Below are 18,394 nucleotides of genomic sequence, written 5' to 3'. Positions count from 1 at the left end.
AAAAATATATATATTAACCTCCAAGAGAGTCATTAAAGAGGACTTTTTGACCCTTTTTTCAAAATAGTATTAAAAAGCTATCTTTGAAAAGGATAGAATATCTTTCAAATATATTTGTCATAATATTGTACTATGGGTCTCAGATCACCATGAGTCTAAATCCTACCTAACATCAGGAATTCATGTATATTGAAAACCCATTTTAGGGTTAAAGCTTTACTTTCTGTGTGTTTGTGTAAACATCTCCTACAAAGCATAATATTAGAAGGATGATGCCAAAGGCGAAAATATTCTTCATCAAAATTTACGTCATCAACGGAAAAAATGCTCCTTCTCAATTGTGTAAAAAAGACATTTACATCAATGTTCCCAAAAAGCCCAAAAATATTCCCTAATTTTTTGATCATTTTTTTCTCGGAGGGGAAGATGGGATATATCGGTTCACTCCTTCTGGTACCTCCCCAACAAAAGGACAAAATTTCCACAAAAAAATAATATTCCGTATAAAACAAAAAAGAATCATCCAATTTGGATCAAAATTTGCATATTCTAATATTTTTATCAATTCTACGTCAGGTGCAAAAATGTCGGTCCACTCCTTCTAGTACCTCCCCCACAAAGAGTCAAAATTTTGAATAATTATATCTCTCATAATTTGCGAAATAAGTATTCGATTCTCTTCAAATTTCACACCTCCCAATATTTCTACTAATACAAGACCTGATGTAAAGATGGGATATATCGGACCACTCCTTCCGGTACCTCCCCCCAAAACAGGTCAAAATTTTGTATAATTTTAACTCTCATAAAATGCGAAACAAGCAACCGATTCTCTTCAAATTTCACACATTCCAACACATCTACAAACATGAGATCTGGTGTGATAATGGAATGTATCGGACCACTTCTTTTGGTACCTTGTAAATGAGAAATTCTTTTTTAATCTAACACATTCCGATATTTCTATTAACACAAGGTCTAATGTGAAGAAGTAGATATCGGTCTACTCCTTCTTTTTTGACATGGGCCCCACTTTATTGAAACTTCCTGATTTTTGGTATTTTGGTTTATCTTATGAACGAGGTTCTTTAATGGAATCATCACCTACATCTACATAAATGTGTATTTTGCTATTCCAAGGCCCCACTTTTCAAGTATACCTATTATAATTTTAACTTTGCGTTTCCAACCGGAAACCTTGACTTAGCCGCGAACGAAACATCAACTTCAAATTACTTTAACCAAATTTCACTATTTCATCATTTTCTTGCTAAAGTTTTGCCATTCTGGCCTTTGGAATGGAAATTTTTCGATTATTTTCTCCAAACAAATTCATGCAAATGTGAAATATTTCATTTTCCCTTTGCCACCACCACACATCACAAGTAACGTCATTGGACGATGGCTAGTTCATGTTCTCGCCTTTCTTGTTGTTTTTGTGGAGGATTTTCATTTAAATTTACAACACGGTCGTTTGCAATTGTGGTTGTTGGTATGTGTGTGTGTTAACACGCTCGTTACTGTTTCGATTCCAGTTCCCTGTATTAACATGAGTGACTTCATTCTCCATTCGGTTGGTAACTGCAGGAGATTTTTTAGTTTTGCACTAGGGGCAAGCTTTTGCTCCATCATGACCGCTATCCATAATGTCTCGGTGTTGGTTAATGCATTGAGAAAGTTTCTGTAGTCGCTTTGCATTTTTGAAAGTTTTTTCCAAAAGAAAGAAACAAATGTTGGTAAAATATCCATGTCTGAATTCACAGCAAATGATAGATAGGCAACATGGGCTGGCTACAATGGTTTTTAAACGCCTCTCTGGCAACGACCATAATCATGGAATAGTGAGTGGTAAGCCGGCATATGCCAACTGAAAATGCCACAGTCACGGGAATATTAAGCTAGGAGAGAAATTTTAGCTGGGATTTTTCCATTTGTTCTCTATGGAAAATGAGTTTGAAGAAGAAATTAATCAATGAAGTGCACTTTCATAATGAAATCGTTCAGCATGACCTCTTTTGGGGCGGAACATTACGTGTGATTGTTTTCAATGGAAACTAAATGCCAAAAAATGAGAGGCCATAGGGCAGGCATGCATGTCCATGTGGATAATGCAATTCCAATTCTTTAAAACATGGAATGGGATGTCCTCTTTAAAGCACACAACTTTTTCAATTCCCCTCAAATTAAACAAACACGTAAACATAGATAGATATGTGTCAAATAATCGTTTCCTTAGATGCTCTCACCATCACCCGCTCTCTCACTTTCCGTTATCTCAATCCACCCAAACTATTATTGAATTATTCGAGAGAAGAAACTAAAAAAGAAAAAAAAAGAAACTATTTCACAGCAAATTACTTTAAATCCAATCAACTTTATTTGAATAAGACGATAAAAATAATAAAAAGAGAAGAAACGAAAAGCAAAGACAAAAACAAAAAAGACATAATAAGATGGAGTGTGGAATAATGCACTTCTTTGTAGCAAATGCGCAATTTGAAGACACATGAACTGAGCTGTGTAATAAAAAACAATTGGGATTCATTACAAATTATGGCAACGGTAACGATGATGTCAAGCTACAATGACGGCAAACATGAAAATCGTATTTCTCTCGTAATTGGAAATGAAACGACAAATAACAATGGAGCAGATAACTACTAAGAGGAAATATCTTTGAATGTTAAGGAAACCACTGAAGTAAAATTTAAGTATTGAATGGGAAAATTTTGAATACGGGCTTAATATATTTAAAAGAAATATTAATTTTTCCCGGTGGTATTTTATTATATAACAAGTAAAAAAACATTAATTTCGGCCGGGCCAAACTTTTAATACCCTCCACCTTAGGGTAAAAGAAACATTAGAAGAAATGTGGCAAAAACCATTAAAATTCCGAATATCGGGAGGTACCGTTATATGGGGGCTACACCAAAAAGTGGACCTATAATTACAATGTTTTGCCACACGAACTAGAACCCATTATTACCCACAAATACCAATTTTTAGACAAATCAGTGATAAAATGTGGCAAAAACCACCAAAATACCGAATATCGGGAGGTACCGTTATATGGGGGCTATATCAAATCATGGACCCATGCATGCAATATTTCGCCACCGAAGCTGGAACCCATTATGACCAACAAATACCAATTTTCAGACAAATCCGTGAAAAAATGTGGCAAAAATCATCCAATTACCGAATATCGGGAGGTACCGTTATAAGGGGGCTTTACCAAAACGTGGACCTACACATGCAATGTTTTGCCACACGCTCAGGGACCCATTATGACCCACAAATACCAATTTATAGACAAATCAGTGAACAAATGTGGCAAAAACCATCAAAATACCGAATATCGGGAGGTACCGTTATATGGGGGCTATACCAAATCATGGGCCCATACATGCAATGTTTCGCCACCGGAGCTGGAAACCATTATGACCCACATATACCAATTTTTAGACAAATCCGTGAAAAAATGTGGCAAAAAAAATAAAATACCGAATATCGGGAGGTACCTTTATATGGGGGCTATACCACAACGTGGACCTATACATGCAATGTTTTGCCACACGCTCAGGGACCCGTTATGACCTACAAATACCAATTTTCAGACAAATCCGTGAAAAAATGTGGCATAAATCATCAAAATACCGAATATCGGAAGGTACCGTTATGTGGGGACTATACCAGAACGTGGACCGATATATCTCATTTTCAATACCAACCATCCTAGACACAATGCAAATAGCTCTGCTAAATGTTGGCCCTCTACGTCAAATAATGTGGGTTGTATCGTGATTTCAACAGACAGACGGACAGACAGACTGACAGACGGACATCGTTAAATCGACTTAGAATTTTATGCTGATTATGAATATATATACTTTATGGGGTCTAAGACAAACGGAATGACAAAGTTAATATACCCTCCTTTCCAAGGTGGAGGGTATAAAAATGTCGGCAGACGCATTCGATTTAGCTGAATATTAGTATATTGGTATATTAATATTATATATATGGCTCTTATATTAAAAAAGGGTAAAAAAAACTTAAAAACCAATCTGGTACTTAAAAAGTATTCTACGCACCATCAAATAAACCAATCTGAAGCAAAATTTTAATACCCTCCACCATTTGGAGGGAACTTGAAAAATTTCAAAAAACTTCGGGAAACTACCAATTAATTGAAAACTGTTATATGGAGACTATACGAAGACGTGAACCTGCTTACGAAATAATTTGTCATAGGCTGTAGTACCCATTACGAACTTCAAATACCAAATTTGAAACAATTCCGTTGAATAATATCGCTAAAATCATCAAAATACCGAATATCGGGATGTACTGTTGTATGGGGGATATACGAAAACGTGAACCAACATACATTTTTTTGTCATAGGCTTTAGTATTCATTACGAAATTTGTTACAATTCCGGTGAATAACGTCGCACAAAATAAAAAGTATTGAGAGGTCATAGAGGTACGTCATATGGGGGCTATACGAAGAAGTGGACCTGCATACAATCATTTTTGTCATAGGTTGTAACACCCATTACGAACTTCAAATATGAAATTTGAAATAATTCTGGTAAATAGTGTCACTAAAACCATGAAAATACCGAATATCGGGAGTTTCCGTTATACAGAGGCTATACGAAGACGTGGACCTGCATACGAAATTTGTTTCCATAGGTTGTAGTAACCATTAAGATCTCTCAATACGAAATTTGAAACGATTCCGGCGAGTAATGTTGCTGAAATCATTAAACTACCGAATATCGGGAGCTATCGTTATATAGGTGCTATACGAAGACGTGGACCTTGTACAGAAATGTTTGTCATAGGCTGTAGTACTCTATACGAACTTCAAATAATTCCGGTAAATAATGTCGCTGATATCATGAAAATATCAAATATCGGGAGGTACCGTTATATGGGGCTATATAAAAACGTGGACCTGCATACAAACATTTTTGTCATGGGCTGTAGTACCCATTACGAACTTTAAATATGAAATTTAAAATAATTCCGGTACATGCTGTCGCTGGTTATTACATAATTTTTGGCCCAATCAAACTTATAATACCCCCAATACATAGTGTTGTAGGGTATAAAAAGGACCCACAAGACCACTTTATTGACGCGCTCGAGGGTTACAATTGTCGACCAGAATATTCCTTGTATTTTCATCTATAGTATTGCCGAAAACCCTATATACCTAAAATACACATATTTCGAGGAATCTTAATCCGAAAATTTCCAGAAGTGTTGAAGAGGGGGGAACTGTCTCCTCTATTTAGGTTACTTTGCGATGAAAACTTTCAAAACGCCGATACAGCTGTCTTTCATTTTAATTTCTAGTTTTTTAATTCAATAGGGCTTTCCTGAAAAAATTGAATTTTCTTGCACAGTGAACATCTGAGGAGCATCTGCAATTTCTGGGTATAATAGGTAAAATATTTTTTAAACAATATTTATTGTTTTCTTACAATTTTATTTAAGTTTAACATAACTGTCTTGGGTAAGACCTCAAGTATATCAAATTCGAAACATTACATTTCTGATATATCTCACGAATGAAAAACTTCCAACTAACTAAATTTTCCGTCGATAGGAAAATGCATAAATATTAATCAATTTTCTTAAAAAAAAAAAATAGAATTACATCTTGTCCATAAAATATCCTATGCCTTAGGTGAACTATAAACAATCGTCTTGGTTCTTAATATTTACCAGCATTTATTTATTTATTTAAAATAAAACACCTTAAAGTCTAAAGAACAATTTATGGTTTGTATTATATCTGACTATGTTAAGTACATAAATAGCTTTCCATTAATGTGCAAATTATTTAAGGAAATAGTTGGAATGTTAATACTTACAATGAAAACAGATATAAAGAAAAAATAATTTAAGATTAAAAATCATACAAAATGTCTAAGTACAGCATAATGTAAATTGATATAAATTATATAATTAAATTCTTGCATTACATTAAAATATAATTATTCCCTACTTTCTTCTATCCTTCCAAAAAAGAAACTTTACCTTTGTTCGTTTCGGCGCTTGAAAGAAAACTAAAATAATAACTTAATTAAGAGAACTTTGTTAGACTCCACACACACACACCCTAGTGCACCCACTGGTGCAACCCAATCCTTTGTATGCTGGGTATGTGAAAAATAGTGTGCCGTAATTTAATATTAAACATTATGTGAACCTTCTTCACGATTTTCATAAGCCCAGAATTTGTGAAATTCAATTAGGATGGAGACAACAGTTTCAGCTTGGCCACTGCAATGAGAACAAAAGAGAATACAAATTACAAAAAAAAGAAAAAATAATAAAAATAGAATGGGAAATTGAAAATGAAAAGGAAATGTGAAACTTTTGAAATAAAATAACCATGCCACAGACAAAAAACAAAGCAATGTTCCCGCGAGAATAAATTTCAGCAAATCTGCTGCTGCAACAATCTTTACAAAACAGATGTAGTGGCAGCGTAGCACAGCGCTGCACATGCATATTCAATATGTGTGATTTTAATTAATATCTGGTAAATTAAATTCACGTGCTCCACTGGAACGATAAGTGAGATATGTGATGATGATGATGATTATGAGACTCATCATCATCATCCACGTAATTATTATTGAAAAGAAACATGAAACGTACATTACATGTGCAAAAGTATAACTGTATGTGCACTTGTGTGTGTGTGTGTTTTAAGTCCATGTTAATGTAATGGCAAACATAATCGAAGAGGCGAAGAAAAAACCCAAACAAACCTTTCATACCTAGAGCTATGTACCTACCCACTGCATACATTCAGAGTTCGGATCATATACACAAAGTTCAGTTTATGTTTTATAGATATGAGAATGAAACTTTTTATTCATTTAAATTTAAGGGTGGTGTGATAATGTATAGAAATTCGCATTGGTGGGTGGGTGGATGGCTTTTTAAATATTGCAAATAGATTTGAGTTAAACCTATTAACAAATGCAAGAGGGTTGACTTATATTAAACCTCAGTATAATTGTTATTATAAAAAATATACTGAATTTTTTGTTCAGCAGGCTAAGTTACTAACGTATCAGGGTCTGTTTCTATGTATCATTACGAAAGCGATATACAGACAGAACACGATCAATTTTGCAATAATTATCCAGTAAAAAAAAGTCAAAGGTCGGACGGGGCCTATTTAGAAGAGCGTAGTTAATAAACAGTAGTAGTAGTTAATAAACAACAAAGTCAAACGTCATAATTTTTACCCTTTTTTAATTTTATTGAATGAAAGCAAAAAATGTCGGAAATAGCATCAAATTTTAGAATAAGTTTAGCTATGTTCGAATTGGTCACCTTTGGCACGAATTAGCGAAGCGCTTGTTTGAGGTGATCGACACTTTGGTATTTTTTAGTGCCAACCTTGCTTTCCAAAATACTCTAGACACAATAGTCCAACGGATTGGCATCCGGAGATTCTGGTGGCCATTGTGCGCTGGAAATGAAGAGAGGAACCACATTTTGTAACCATTCTTGGGTGGCGCGTGCTAAGTCCTGCTGGAATGTCCAAGGTCTGCGGCTAAAATGTTTGCGTGACCAAGGCTTTAATACACCCTCCCAAATATTTTCGCAATAATATTCGGCTTTTATTCTGATGCCACGGTCGATTAATGCGAACGGAGAGAGACCATCGGCTGTTTTGGACAACGTATTTTTTTTTTTTTTATCGGAGAAAACCTAAATCGGCAGTTCACCACTTTCGGTCAAGCGAAGCAACTCTTTAGCTCTTTTGAGTCTATTTTCTTTCTGTTGCGGTGTAAATTCTTGCCCTTTTTGGAATTTCAATGACTTTACACTGAGCTCATTTTTCAGTATTTGCCGAAAGTAATATTGCGATATGTTCAGCTCACGAGCCATTTTTCGGGCATTGCGGCGCGGGTTTCGATCAAGTCGCTTCTTTAATTTTTGAACCTTTTTTGCTGATCTTTCTGTTTTCTTTCGTCCACTTCCTTGACGTTGGGCTACGCTACCAGTATCACAATGTTGGAGTGCTCTAACGATAACCACTTGTGGTTTTCCAGCCAAATGTAAAGAATAAAGGCTTAGAAATGACAGCAGTCTGAAGTTGGATGCAGTTTTTTCATCTCACCCTGTATGGGAACCAATTTTAATTTAATCAAATGGAAAAATTCGGTTGAATAGGCAAAAATCCAACCAATTTGGGTTAATATTTCATATTTGTAAATGTACTGTACTGAATTTAAAAACTTAACATAGAGTTTTTCCCCCTATTGAAAATAACTAAAAGCCAAATCGTCAATCAAAATTGATTATATTAGGAAGAAGCTTATTTTAAAGGATGAAAGGACGAAGTTAATTCAAATGAAAAATATAATATTAAAAGGTTTAAAAACCAATCTACATCAATTTGAAATACAAATGTATGTATGCTTCGATTCGTCGTCCTTACGAAAAAATACGCTCCTCGTATTTTTCTTTAGTTGAAACTTACAAGTGGGTTAGTAAGGAAATATATATGTATATATACACTTGTATATAGAGACAAGTTCAGCCATGGTTATTATAGGTATGAATCAAATATCAGCACATACATACAAACATAAATGCACCTATGTACATATATAACAGCGTAATGTGTAATGTTAATAATGGCAACATACATGCCACTACTTCGCACAAGGATACAGTGGATATGTGCGTCATACTACTACTAAAGTGGCGAATCGAACAACAAACATCATAGCATGGTGGGGGAAGCAAGCATTTTCAGTAAGGAGGAATACATGTATAAATATATATGAAATGTGGAATGTAATAAAAGTTAAACAGAATACCAATTTTTGTATAGAATACGAAGCGAGCGCAAAAAAACAGCATATAACTTATCATACAGACATACTTCTTCTTGCTGTTCGGTATGTATCTACATAGACATGTATAGATTTGTTAAATGAGGTCAATATGTTAATGTTAAATGCATCATAAATATTAAAAATCTGTGGGCCATGAGTGTGTGTAATGTACGTGTGTGTGTGTGCGCATGTAAAATAATAAAATAATTTTTAAATACGTAAGCAAATTAATTTAAACATCATTAAATACAATAATGAGATTCCAACAAATGCAGGGAGAAAGATTGGCGGTGGGAGTGGCTGGTAAGTTGTGTGCGTGTGTGTGTACTTTAGTATTAAATTAAAAAACAAAATTGAGGGGATAATGTGTGGAATAAATGTAGATATCATGGGAATGCATTTCACGATTTAAATTTTGACATTTTAATTTAAAGGAAGAAATTATAAATAAAATTAATTTAATGGTTTTAGTAGAATTAAGGATACATATATAGAATTAAATACATAAATTAAATAAAAGAAATTAAAAAATACTTTTGTTCATACATTTTTAAAATGTTAATACCATACATAGGTCTATGAACTATAAGACATTTAAAATAAAAAAGAACAAATATTTATATAATACTTATAAATGTGTTAAAACGAGAATTGTCTCCCCTTTGAACGAATTCTCATAACGTGAAGTTTTCTAACACAAGCAGGTTGGTTAAAGCCCTGCTCCCTCTTATTTCCTGTAATCTAGCTTTGCTTTTAACACCAAGTTCAAAAAGAACGAAAAGTGTAGCAGCTTGTACTGCTCCGATTTCCTCTAATCTCTGTTCTGCTTCTAACTCTAAGCTAAACAGAATGGTGCAGTGTGCCATGTGGATCTGTACCATACACTGGGCAGGTTTTCTGCGCACTGCTGTCAGTTCGATTGAGGCGGCTCAATCACGCAGAACTAGTTGTGACAAAACATCTCTGGTTTGTTGTTGTGGTTGCAAATGATTCTAACTCCGGGCTCAACAATTTTGCTACTTTTACGGTTTGCGACCAGAGGTCTTCTGGAGTTAGTGGGATAGGTTTGGGAGAGCAAAGGTGTATCCTATTGTGCGGGCCTGTATCACACGTTGGGCACACGTTGTGCACATCTTCGTCAATTTGTGTCAACTACGAATAAAGACGACTGCATATTTTGAACGTAATTGCGCCGAAACTACCTGGTTTGTCAAGTCAGCCGACTTTCTTCAGTTGCAATGTATTGGCGGTGAACTCTGTGGACGGTCTGGCTTGTGGATGCAGATTTCGATGAAATACGATTATCTCCGGGGACATATTGAATTTGCATTTCTCTCAACATCTGTAACCGCGTCAGAGTGAATACTATTCAGTCCTCCTTGAAAGGTATGTTGGTCTAGAGGCTCTTAATTATACCTATCTCTATCTCTCTCTTTGTACGTTGTTTTTTCAATTTGTGCCAACTAAGAATAAATACGACAGCCCATTCTGAACGTAATTGCGCCGAAACTACCCTGGTTTGTCTACTCAGCCGACGTTTTTCAGCTTCATTGTATGGGGGTGGACCCCGTGGACGCTCTATTTTGTGGATGCAGCTTTCGTCCTTCAGCTGCGATGAAAGACGATTATCTCCGAGGATATATTGAATTTAAATTTCTCTACAACATCTGTAACCGCTTCAGAGGCTCTTTATTATACCTCTGTATGACTCACTCTCTTTCTTTAAATTATGAAGGTCTTTCCTTACATACCTTGGCTGTGTTTGTAACACCCAAGCAAGTATAGCATCGACAGGATTTTATCTTTCTCATGTATATGGTCGATAGGTGTTACGAGGTGTCACCCGGTTGCGGTTCTTAGTGCGGCATTCTGGGAGAATTTATGTTTTCAATTGTGTAGCACCAACGTTGGCAGACTAACCGCCTAGTTTAGAATCTTTTATTTTCAGGTACGTTCAGGGATTCAGGATCCAACTTCGCCAAATATTTAGTTTGTAGATTTAGAATTAAAATAATAATAGCCTCTAATTGTTTAGTACGTTTGTAGTAATGTTTTCGGTATAATTAAAAATTTTCTGGACTAAAGAGTTCAGGCCGGATAACTAGGTCCATATGGCTTCAAATCGATAGTTAAAGATGAATAAAACGCAGTTTTTGATAGAATAAATATAAACTGACTCGAGGGTCTGACTAAAATGGCTTTACTCAACAGAACTGTCATAAACCTAATAACAGGGAAATATATCATTTTACAAGGAAGATAAAAGTGAGGAACTTTGAAAAACTAGTATTTCTCAACATGGTATTCGATGTTTCGAATAATCATCCTTGACGGCAAATTTGTTTGGATCCTTGACTGTTACATGAAAATATCACTACAACAAGTCTATTAGTTAATGTGTAAGTGAAACCCCTTATAAGCTTTAGATTTCAAGTAAGGACTTAACACAAAGATGACACAATGTATTTGTAAGAGGTCCTTTATGGATAGGTCCCAGCAGTCACTGAGTGTGTACTGGATCAGAGTAAATAATTGAACAATTAAGTCAATATCCTCATAGACAATAAATTCGCTATTGTTCAAAATTGTATGAGGATAAATGGAAAATTAAAAAATTTGGTCATCTATGGTCTTTTATTATTAGATCGCCAGCTAGGCTTAAGTGACTTAATCACGTGTGTACATTCCAGAAATGGATGGTAAATTAATTAACTACATACAAAATGGTCAGTTTATTTCCATGAAGGCTATGAATAAAACAGACAAATTGGTTGCTTGTCTATTTTGATTATGGATGCTAGTCTATTACGATGCTAGAAATTTTAGACCTGTTATATTTATGTGAATTGTTATGCAGATTTAAAATATAAATCAGTCAATCTAGACACAAACTCCCCCACACACTTACCAATTAATTAGATCCTGCAGCGTGATTTTATACGGATCCTTTGATTTTACCATATCGAAGATTTCATCTTTTAAATCTTCAAAATTTACAGATTCCGCATTGACGGCACGTATTTGTTCTTGAATACCCTTAAAAAAATAATGCAAAGTTTGGGCCGTCAAATATCCCTTGTGCTGGACATCTAAAATGCGAAACAAATAGTGCAGCGATTGGGGTTCATGGCGATTGTCCAAGGCCAAGACGAAGTCAAGAAATGTCTTATAATCCATTTCACCATCAAATGTGCGACACTCGTCAAAAACACGATCCAAAAACACTGAAGTTAGCGTGCCCGAACCATAAGCGGCCAATTCCTTTTTACTCAACATGCCATTGTGATCCTTGTCCAAATTCAAATAATTGCCATAGACCGTCAACACGGATGGCATTGAAAACCAATTATGTTCTTGAGATTCTTTCGATGATTCCTCGTCACGTAATTCCAATAGTTCAGTCAAAAGACCCGATGCCAATATATCACGAATCCGTATGCGTCCTGTGTGTAAGGGATCCAAAAAGAAAAAGAATTTCTTCACCACCGTACAGACATAGAAACTCTGAAACGAGGGCTGAACACAACCACTGATTTGTGCCAATGTGGGTATGATGTCAATAATGTAATTTTCCATATCGATTTCTCGCAAATAACCTTGACCCACATCGTCGTAGAACGAGAGGCCAATGCGTCCCTGTGTTAGCCACACTTTACGCATTGTATAATTGAAAATGGAAACAATTTCAACTTTCCCCGGATAACCGGAATGACATTGTAATTTGGCAAACAGCCGAGCAGTTAGATATTTGCGGCATTTGGCACTAACAGCTTGCATTACTTTCAAATAGTCATCATAGCCAATCAATTGCTGGCCCATTGGCGTCACCTGTGTACAATGTTTCTCCAGTATGGACCACAAGGTATTCAGTTCCTCATTGTCCAACAGCTCTTGTGAACGTTTTTGCAAGAACAATGAGTGGGCTTCTTTGCGTAGATTTTGCCTTAGGGTATCGGTGGGAGCCGGTGGAGCATGGAAAAATTTCGGTATTGTTGAATATGTTGGATGATTAGTGTTTGGTTTTCCATTTGGAGAATTTGCCTTATTAGCAGCGGCAGCAACACCTCCCCGGCCAGTGTTGCTGACTTTAAGTGGTGCATTTTCATCAAATGCTTTTATTTCTTCTTCACTTGGTTTCTTGGCAGTAACTTCAAGATTTTCAAATTCTTTAATAATATCCGGATCCAATTCCATGTTTACTTTTGTAATTTAATAGGAAATTGTAGATTTATCCTTGTTTATTTTTGTGTTGTTGAAAATAATTTTTCGATAGACTTTTTTTATAAACAGCTGTTGCTGTCAATTGTGATTTCTCTCTCTCTCTCTCTCACTCTCACTGAGAGATTTTATTTACGATCACTACACAGTGTTGCATTGTACGGTAGACGATATTTTTAGTACAAAAATGTGAATCTCCGTTAAATTGATTGTACAAAATTATAAATAAATCAAATATTTAAACTGGAGATATAAAAAGTGATGGAAAAAAAATAATTTGAAAAGAATCGGGTTTTTGATGGTACTAGCCAAAGTTTTCAATAGAATTTTCCAAACGTTGGCATATTAACCTATTTGTTTAAGCTACCGTTTCCAATCCAAGTCAAAATCTCCCTTTATACTTCATATTTTGTAAAAGTGTTAGGAGATGCGCTATAAAAACTAAAGGGGAGGAAATACGGTATCCAACATTTACCATACAACAATTACTAAGATGAGTCATGAAAATAGCTAAAAAACACGTTTCATGATTCACCGAAAACGATATCCTCAGCCAATAAATAGGATATTATCTCCAACATTCAAATAGGTACTTACATTTTTCAGCCACTCCTGTTTCTTTTGGTTTAATTCTCTCATTTCTTTCATACGTTGCTCACGAATGGCCTTCAAATCGTCAGTGTCTAAATTTTCCAAACGATCCAATTGATCGTCCAATTGCTTTTCTATTACCGAAGCAACGGCAGCTAATTGATTTTCCAAGACATTGGCCATTGTTACAGAACGGTGAGGGCGGAACTTAGTACTGGTGCTCTTAAATCAAATGCTTTCAATCACTGGATGTGTCTTCGAAGACGTACCTCTCGCGTCTACGATAGCGTGTGACACACAGAAAATTAAAAATTAGAAGTAGTAAGATAATAAATGAATGCGTGGGTTGTAAATGACTGTTAAACGGACACCGAATAGCGACGTCGGACAAATATTATTCATATGTTGAAGCCATGAGACAATCAAGCAGACAAAATACGCCCAAACATTGCATACGGAGCAATAATGATGACGGTGGAGTCAGTTATTAAAGTAACCCGGTTTTTGTTAATGAACACAGCAGCATAGCAGCACACCACCAAAAAATACACCAATAATCATGAATGGACAGCGCAGCGGCAGCAACACCATATGGGAGGTGGATGTAAAGACCAACCAGTGTGCCAGCCAACCAACAGACCCGGTAAATAACATTTACATGCATATTATTATTGGTGTTGTTGTTGTAAAAATAGATTCGTCAGCCAACAACGTTGTTTTTGTGTCGTATTATAGGTGAGGTTTTTTGCGAAAAAAAACCAGGTGCCAATGTTTTCATTCGAAGTGGCCCAGAAGAAAATGATAAAAAAGAAAATATTTATTTTAATATAAAATAGTGACTTTAAATTAACAACTTATCAAAAATATTACCTTGATTTTGACGAATTCTCTTGTTAAAATCAAAAAATATACCACAAAAAATAGATTCTTATTAATACCCTAGGGATAGGTAAGTCGACTTTCGATTAATCGACTTTTAGTACTCAAAGTTCTGAAACTCGAACTCGACTATGGACTTGGGTGAAAACCGATTACTCGACTATTCATGAGACTTTCCAGCTGGAAGCATTCATTAAATGACCGCAGAACTAGTTGAGCCTCCGGCTATTTGAGCTAGGGATGTACAGTTCGTCTACCAACTAGAGATGATTTCTTCATAATTGCCTTTTATGTCACTATTATTTATATTTTCGTATAAAAATAAAAACACAAAAGCAATTGCCAGAAAATTGCCCTCACAAAAGATTTCAAAAAATGCAAGGTTGTAAAAAGGTTTCTACAATAATGGACTTTCCCTGTGAGAAAAAAATGTTTTTGAGTTGTTGGAAGTTTACCGGTCGTTGCCAACACTTTTGGATGTAAATGTGAAAAATATAGCAATCGGGTTATTGAAGAAAATCAATATAAAGTATTGATGCAGAACCAGACTTAGTAACTCCACGTAAGCGGAACCATGAAGCTATTAACCAGTTTAGCCATGACATTGAACGCTCGAACAGTTTGGATAATATTATTTAGAGAAAATCCAGGCATTTCATTCATTTTTCGCGCTATTTAACTCATTTTAAAAATCTAAAAATATATGAAAAAAATGAAAACAACATTTTTTATACAATTTTGAATGAGTCTGACAGGAAGCGGGCATTGCCTCAGGGCTGTATTCTGTAGTTTTACGAAGCTGTTCTACTTCCTTATTGTACCATGAGTGGAACTATCTATTCTAAAAAAATAAATAAATGGTTTGCCGATGCACTATTAATTTAACTAATAACTTTTCAAGTGCGAATCCATTTTTTTGTACCACTCTTTCATCCCAGATTCTGTTATTTCTCTTATGCTAGGAACACAATTGGAGCGAACGACGAATTTTTTCGCGGCGTATGTTCGTCGTCAAAAATAAAAACCATATGTGTATATGGAAGTGCACACAATCACGGCGCCGGCGAAAATTTCGTCGGTCGCCGCGAACTCAATTGGCTTTATTTCTATTTCATACGCCGGCGAACGGCGACAAAACAGTACAAGGTGGCCATACTTGTACGAATTTTATGTGTTTTAGTAAATAAAGTTACTTTTTACTTAAAAATTTGTTATGGTCACTCTACTATCTGTTATTCGTATAAAAAAAACATAAATAATTTGTTTATTTATTTGTGCACTTGCGCCTGAGTGAAGATGGATATCAGTGAATTTATAATAGAAAAGATGGACATAACTGAAATTATAAAGAATTATGAGTTCTTGTATAATTTTCATTGTAGTCAACAAATGAGCAAAAAGTAAACAACTTCATCAGCTGTTTTATAATTTCGTCGGTATTGTGTTCCATACGACGAATTTTCGCGGCTCATTTTGTCGCCGCGTAGGGCGAAATTCGTCGTTCGCTCCAATTGTGTTCCTAGCATTAAAGTGAGAATACATAAAATGCTTTTCTGACTTGGTTAAATCATCTGCTGACATCTTTTGAAATAGAAGAATAAAGGTGATGCATCAAAAATAAGCATATTTTTATAAGTTTTCTTATACAACACCAATCAGAGGTTGTTATGATATGCATTTTTCAAGAATTTTTAGAAATTTGAATAATTTTTCATTTAAAATTTTTAATTTAAAAATTGGTTTGACAGTTCATTGTGCCAGCAACTATGCGATGCGACTACCTGTACCATAGTTTTGAAATTTGTTTTGGTTGCAGCGAATTCAAATTTAATTCACTGGTTGTTTTGGTAATCAGATGAGCTGGAAGGGGGACCTTATACTTGGATTGAGACTTAAGCCAGTCAAAAAAAGCTCTTTATGTACTTCCCCTTAAGACTCTAGCACAGAGTTGCGTTTTTTCCTATGTCCTTTGATGTTAACTTTTCTTGTTTCCATATACAAATTAGCAAAGGAATAAACTGTTTTACTAGTTTAGCAATTTTTTTATATATTATAAAAGTCGGCTATCGTAGTAAAAAGTTTTATATTCTTGCAGTTCTGGAACGAGCGTACATCTACTATTTAAAAATAAACAAAAAATAAAATATTTACAGTTTGAGAAATACTGCCACATTTTTCTCTGTAAAATACAACAGTGCGTTTAATGTAAAAACGCCCGATTTATTTTCGGCTTCGCCTTAAGTGTTATCTATTCTAGGTGAGTAACATAACAAAAAAGGAAGAAGAATTCGTTACTTTTTTATTTGTTGTGCTTGCTCTGTTTGTCGGTGTTGTGTGTTGTGCATTCTCTCACAAATTAAATTAAAAGTGATAAATTAAAACCGTTTGTCTATTGTCAATCAAAATAAAGAAAATACCTAAGGAAATCATAGTTAAAAGCATAGCAGAAAAGGTTTGTGTTCCATTGAACTTTATTAACAACAAAAACTTAAATATTGCTGAGAAATAAAATACAGCATCGCATAAATTGAAAATGTGTATCTTCGGTTTTTGATGTTGGCGGCTGTGTATGTTTGGCGTCTGTTGTATTGGTGTTTGCAAGTGATTTAAACGATCTGTGACAAAGTAGCTTTTATTGTAAGAAAATCAAGTTTGTAATGTTTTTTACCTTCTAATGCAAAATATGTTAAAAATCATATTTTATCATTTGTAGAAGCTGCCTGCCTACCGTCGTTGGTTGTCATTACCCATACTAGTAAAAAAGAGCCAACGACCGCCATTTTTTAAAAAAAGCAATGCACACACATTTACATACATTTATTCGTTTTACACAGGGGCCATCATACATGTACAATGCAAAACTCTTCCTTGCCTTTTTTATAATTTCTAGTTAAATGTGGTGGTACAGTGAAGGCTAGAGGTATTATTACGAGTTAAGGGGTTTTAATGTATTTTATGTTATATGGCAAAAAGTTGTAAAATTTTTGAAGACACTTCGGTTCAAATTTTTCAATCTTGGTATATATTGTCGAGTATTTGCAGAGTTCCTAAAACAATATTCATGATTAATTTTAGAAAGTCTCAATGACCTCCAAGTATTACTAGTTACTATTAATTTTGATATTCCTATTTTACAGACATCTACAAAGGTGTTTTTGATAGAACCCTTTTAGATTATTAGTGAGAGTACAGTTGGCATTTTTACGAAATATAACTCGCCGAGAAAGATATTGAAATACCCAAATCTTTAGAAGAATTATGACAGAATTTTGTTGATAGTACAGTCTGTTTCTTGCCTTTTTCTAATTCCAAAATAGGGTCTAAAAATTTTGTTACACTGTCACATTTTCTGTTACATTCTTCCACCCCAAACGAAAAATAAAATCACTGTTGGTCCATCCACTAACATATTGTTATCAGTGCGAAGAATATTTACTTGAAAGGATTTTCCACTTGGGGTAGGTCATGGGGTATTGAAACATGTAAAAGTGTTATACTTCATATCGTGTAAAAGTCAGGAATTACTCTCTGAACAAAAGAAGTTTGATTATAAATACAGGCTGAGATAAAAAAAAACTGCAACAAGGTCAAATGCCAAAATTTTTATTTTATTTTTTTTAATTTTATTGAATGAGAGCAAAAATTGCGGAAATAGCATTAAATTTTAGAATAAGTTTAGATTTGTTTAAATTGGTCCCCATTGACACGAATTATGGCCTTCAAACTTGGAATGTTAAAGGTCTGCGATCAAAATGTTTGCGTGCACAAGCCATTAATACACTCTCCAGAATATTTTCGCGATAATGTTCAGCATTTTT

At 34.8% G+C, this 18,394-nt stretch overlaps 2 protein-coding genes across 5 annotated transcripts in view; one reads left to right on the top strand and one right to left on the bottom strand.

Annotated features, from left to right (window-relative positions):
• The window catches only part of LOC105262498 (uncharacterized), a 433,330-nt gene that overhangs the window by 240,111 nt on the left and 174,825 nt on the right, over nt 1–18,394 (top strand). Inside the window, exon 1 of one of the 3 annotated variants that reach the window (XM_059128636.1) lies at nt 16,853–17,028. The exons of the other annotated variants lie outside the window; for them this stretch is intronic. The gene's annotated coding sequence lies outside the window, so the exon portion shown is untranslated. Of the gene's footprint in view, nt 1–16,852; nt 17,029–18,394 lie in introns of those variants that run through there. 3 annotated transcript variants of the gene reach the window in all.
• LOC101900179 (serine/threonine-protein phosphatase 2A regulatory subunit B'' subunit gamma) lies at nt 5,685–14,715 on the bottom strand. Of its 2 annotated transcripts, XR_009343688.1 has the most exons (3): nt 14,568–14,715; nt 13,704–14,053; nt 5,694–6,303 (listed from the first exon to the last, which is right to left on the bottom strand). XR_009343688.1 is itself a non-coding variant. In XM_059128638.1 (2 exons), exons 1-2 carry the CDS (start codon nt 13,080–13,082, stop codon nt 6,213–6,215), a joined length of 1,377 nt encoding a protein of 458 aa, XP_058984621.1. In that variant the 5' UTR covers nt 13,083–13,224; the 3' UTR covers nt 5,685–6,212. The 2 variants fall into 2 exon arrangements, 1 of the variants encoding a protein (XP_058984621.1); XM_059128638.1 differs by lacking the exons at nt 13,704–14,053; nt 14,568–14,715 and adding an exon at nt 11,797–13,224 and having other exon boundaries at nt 5,685–6,303.

This window comes from Musca domestica, unplaced genomic scaffold, assembly GCF_030504385.1.
Source record: "Musca domestica strain aabys unplaced genomic scaffold, Musca_domestica.polishedcontigs.V.1.1 56, whole genome shotgun sequence".
Lineage (NCBI taxonomy): Eukaryota > Metazoa > Arthropoda > Insecta > Diptera > Muscidae > Musca > Musca domestica.
The sequence above is the reverse complement of the archived record's forward strand: the minus strand, read 5'-3'. Positions and strand labels throughout refer to the sequence as shown.

Excerpts from the sequence above, each read along its gene's own strand:
- LOC101900179 (XM_059128638.1), bottom strand. The coding sequence starts at position 13,082 with ATGGAATTGGATCCGGATATTATTAAAGAATTTGAAAATCTTGAAGTT. Across the intron at positions 6,304-11,796 it reads CTGCAGGATCTAATTAATTG|TGGCCAAGCTGAAACTGTTG; the intron begins GTAAGTGTGTGG and ends TTCTCATTGCAG.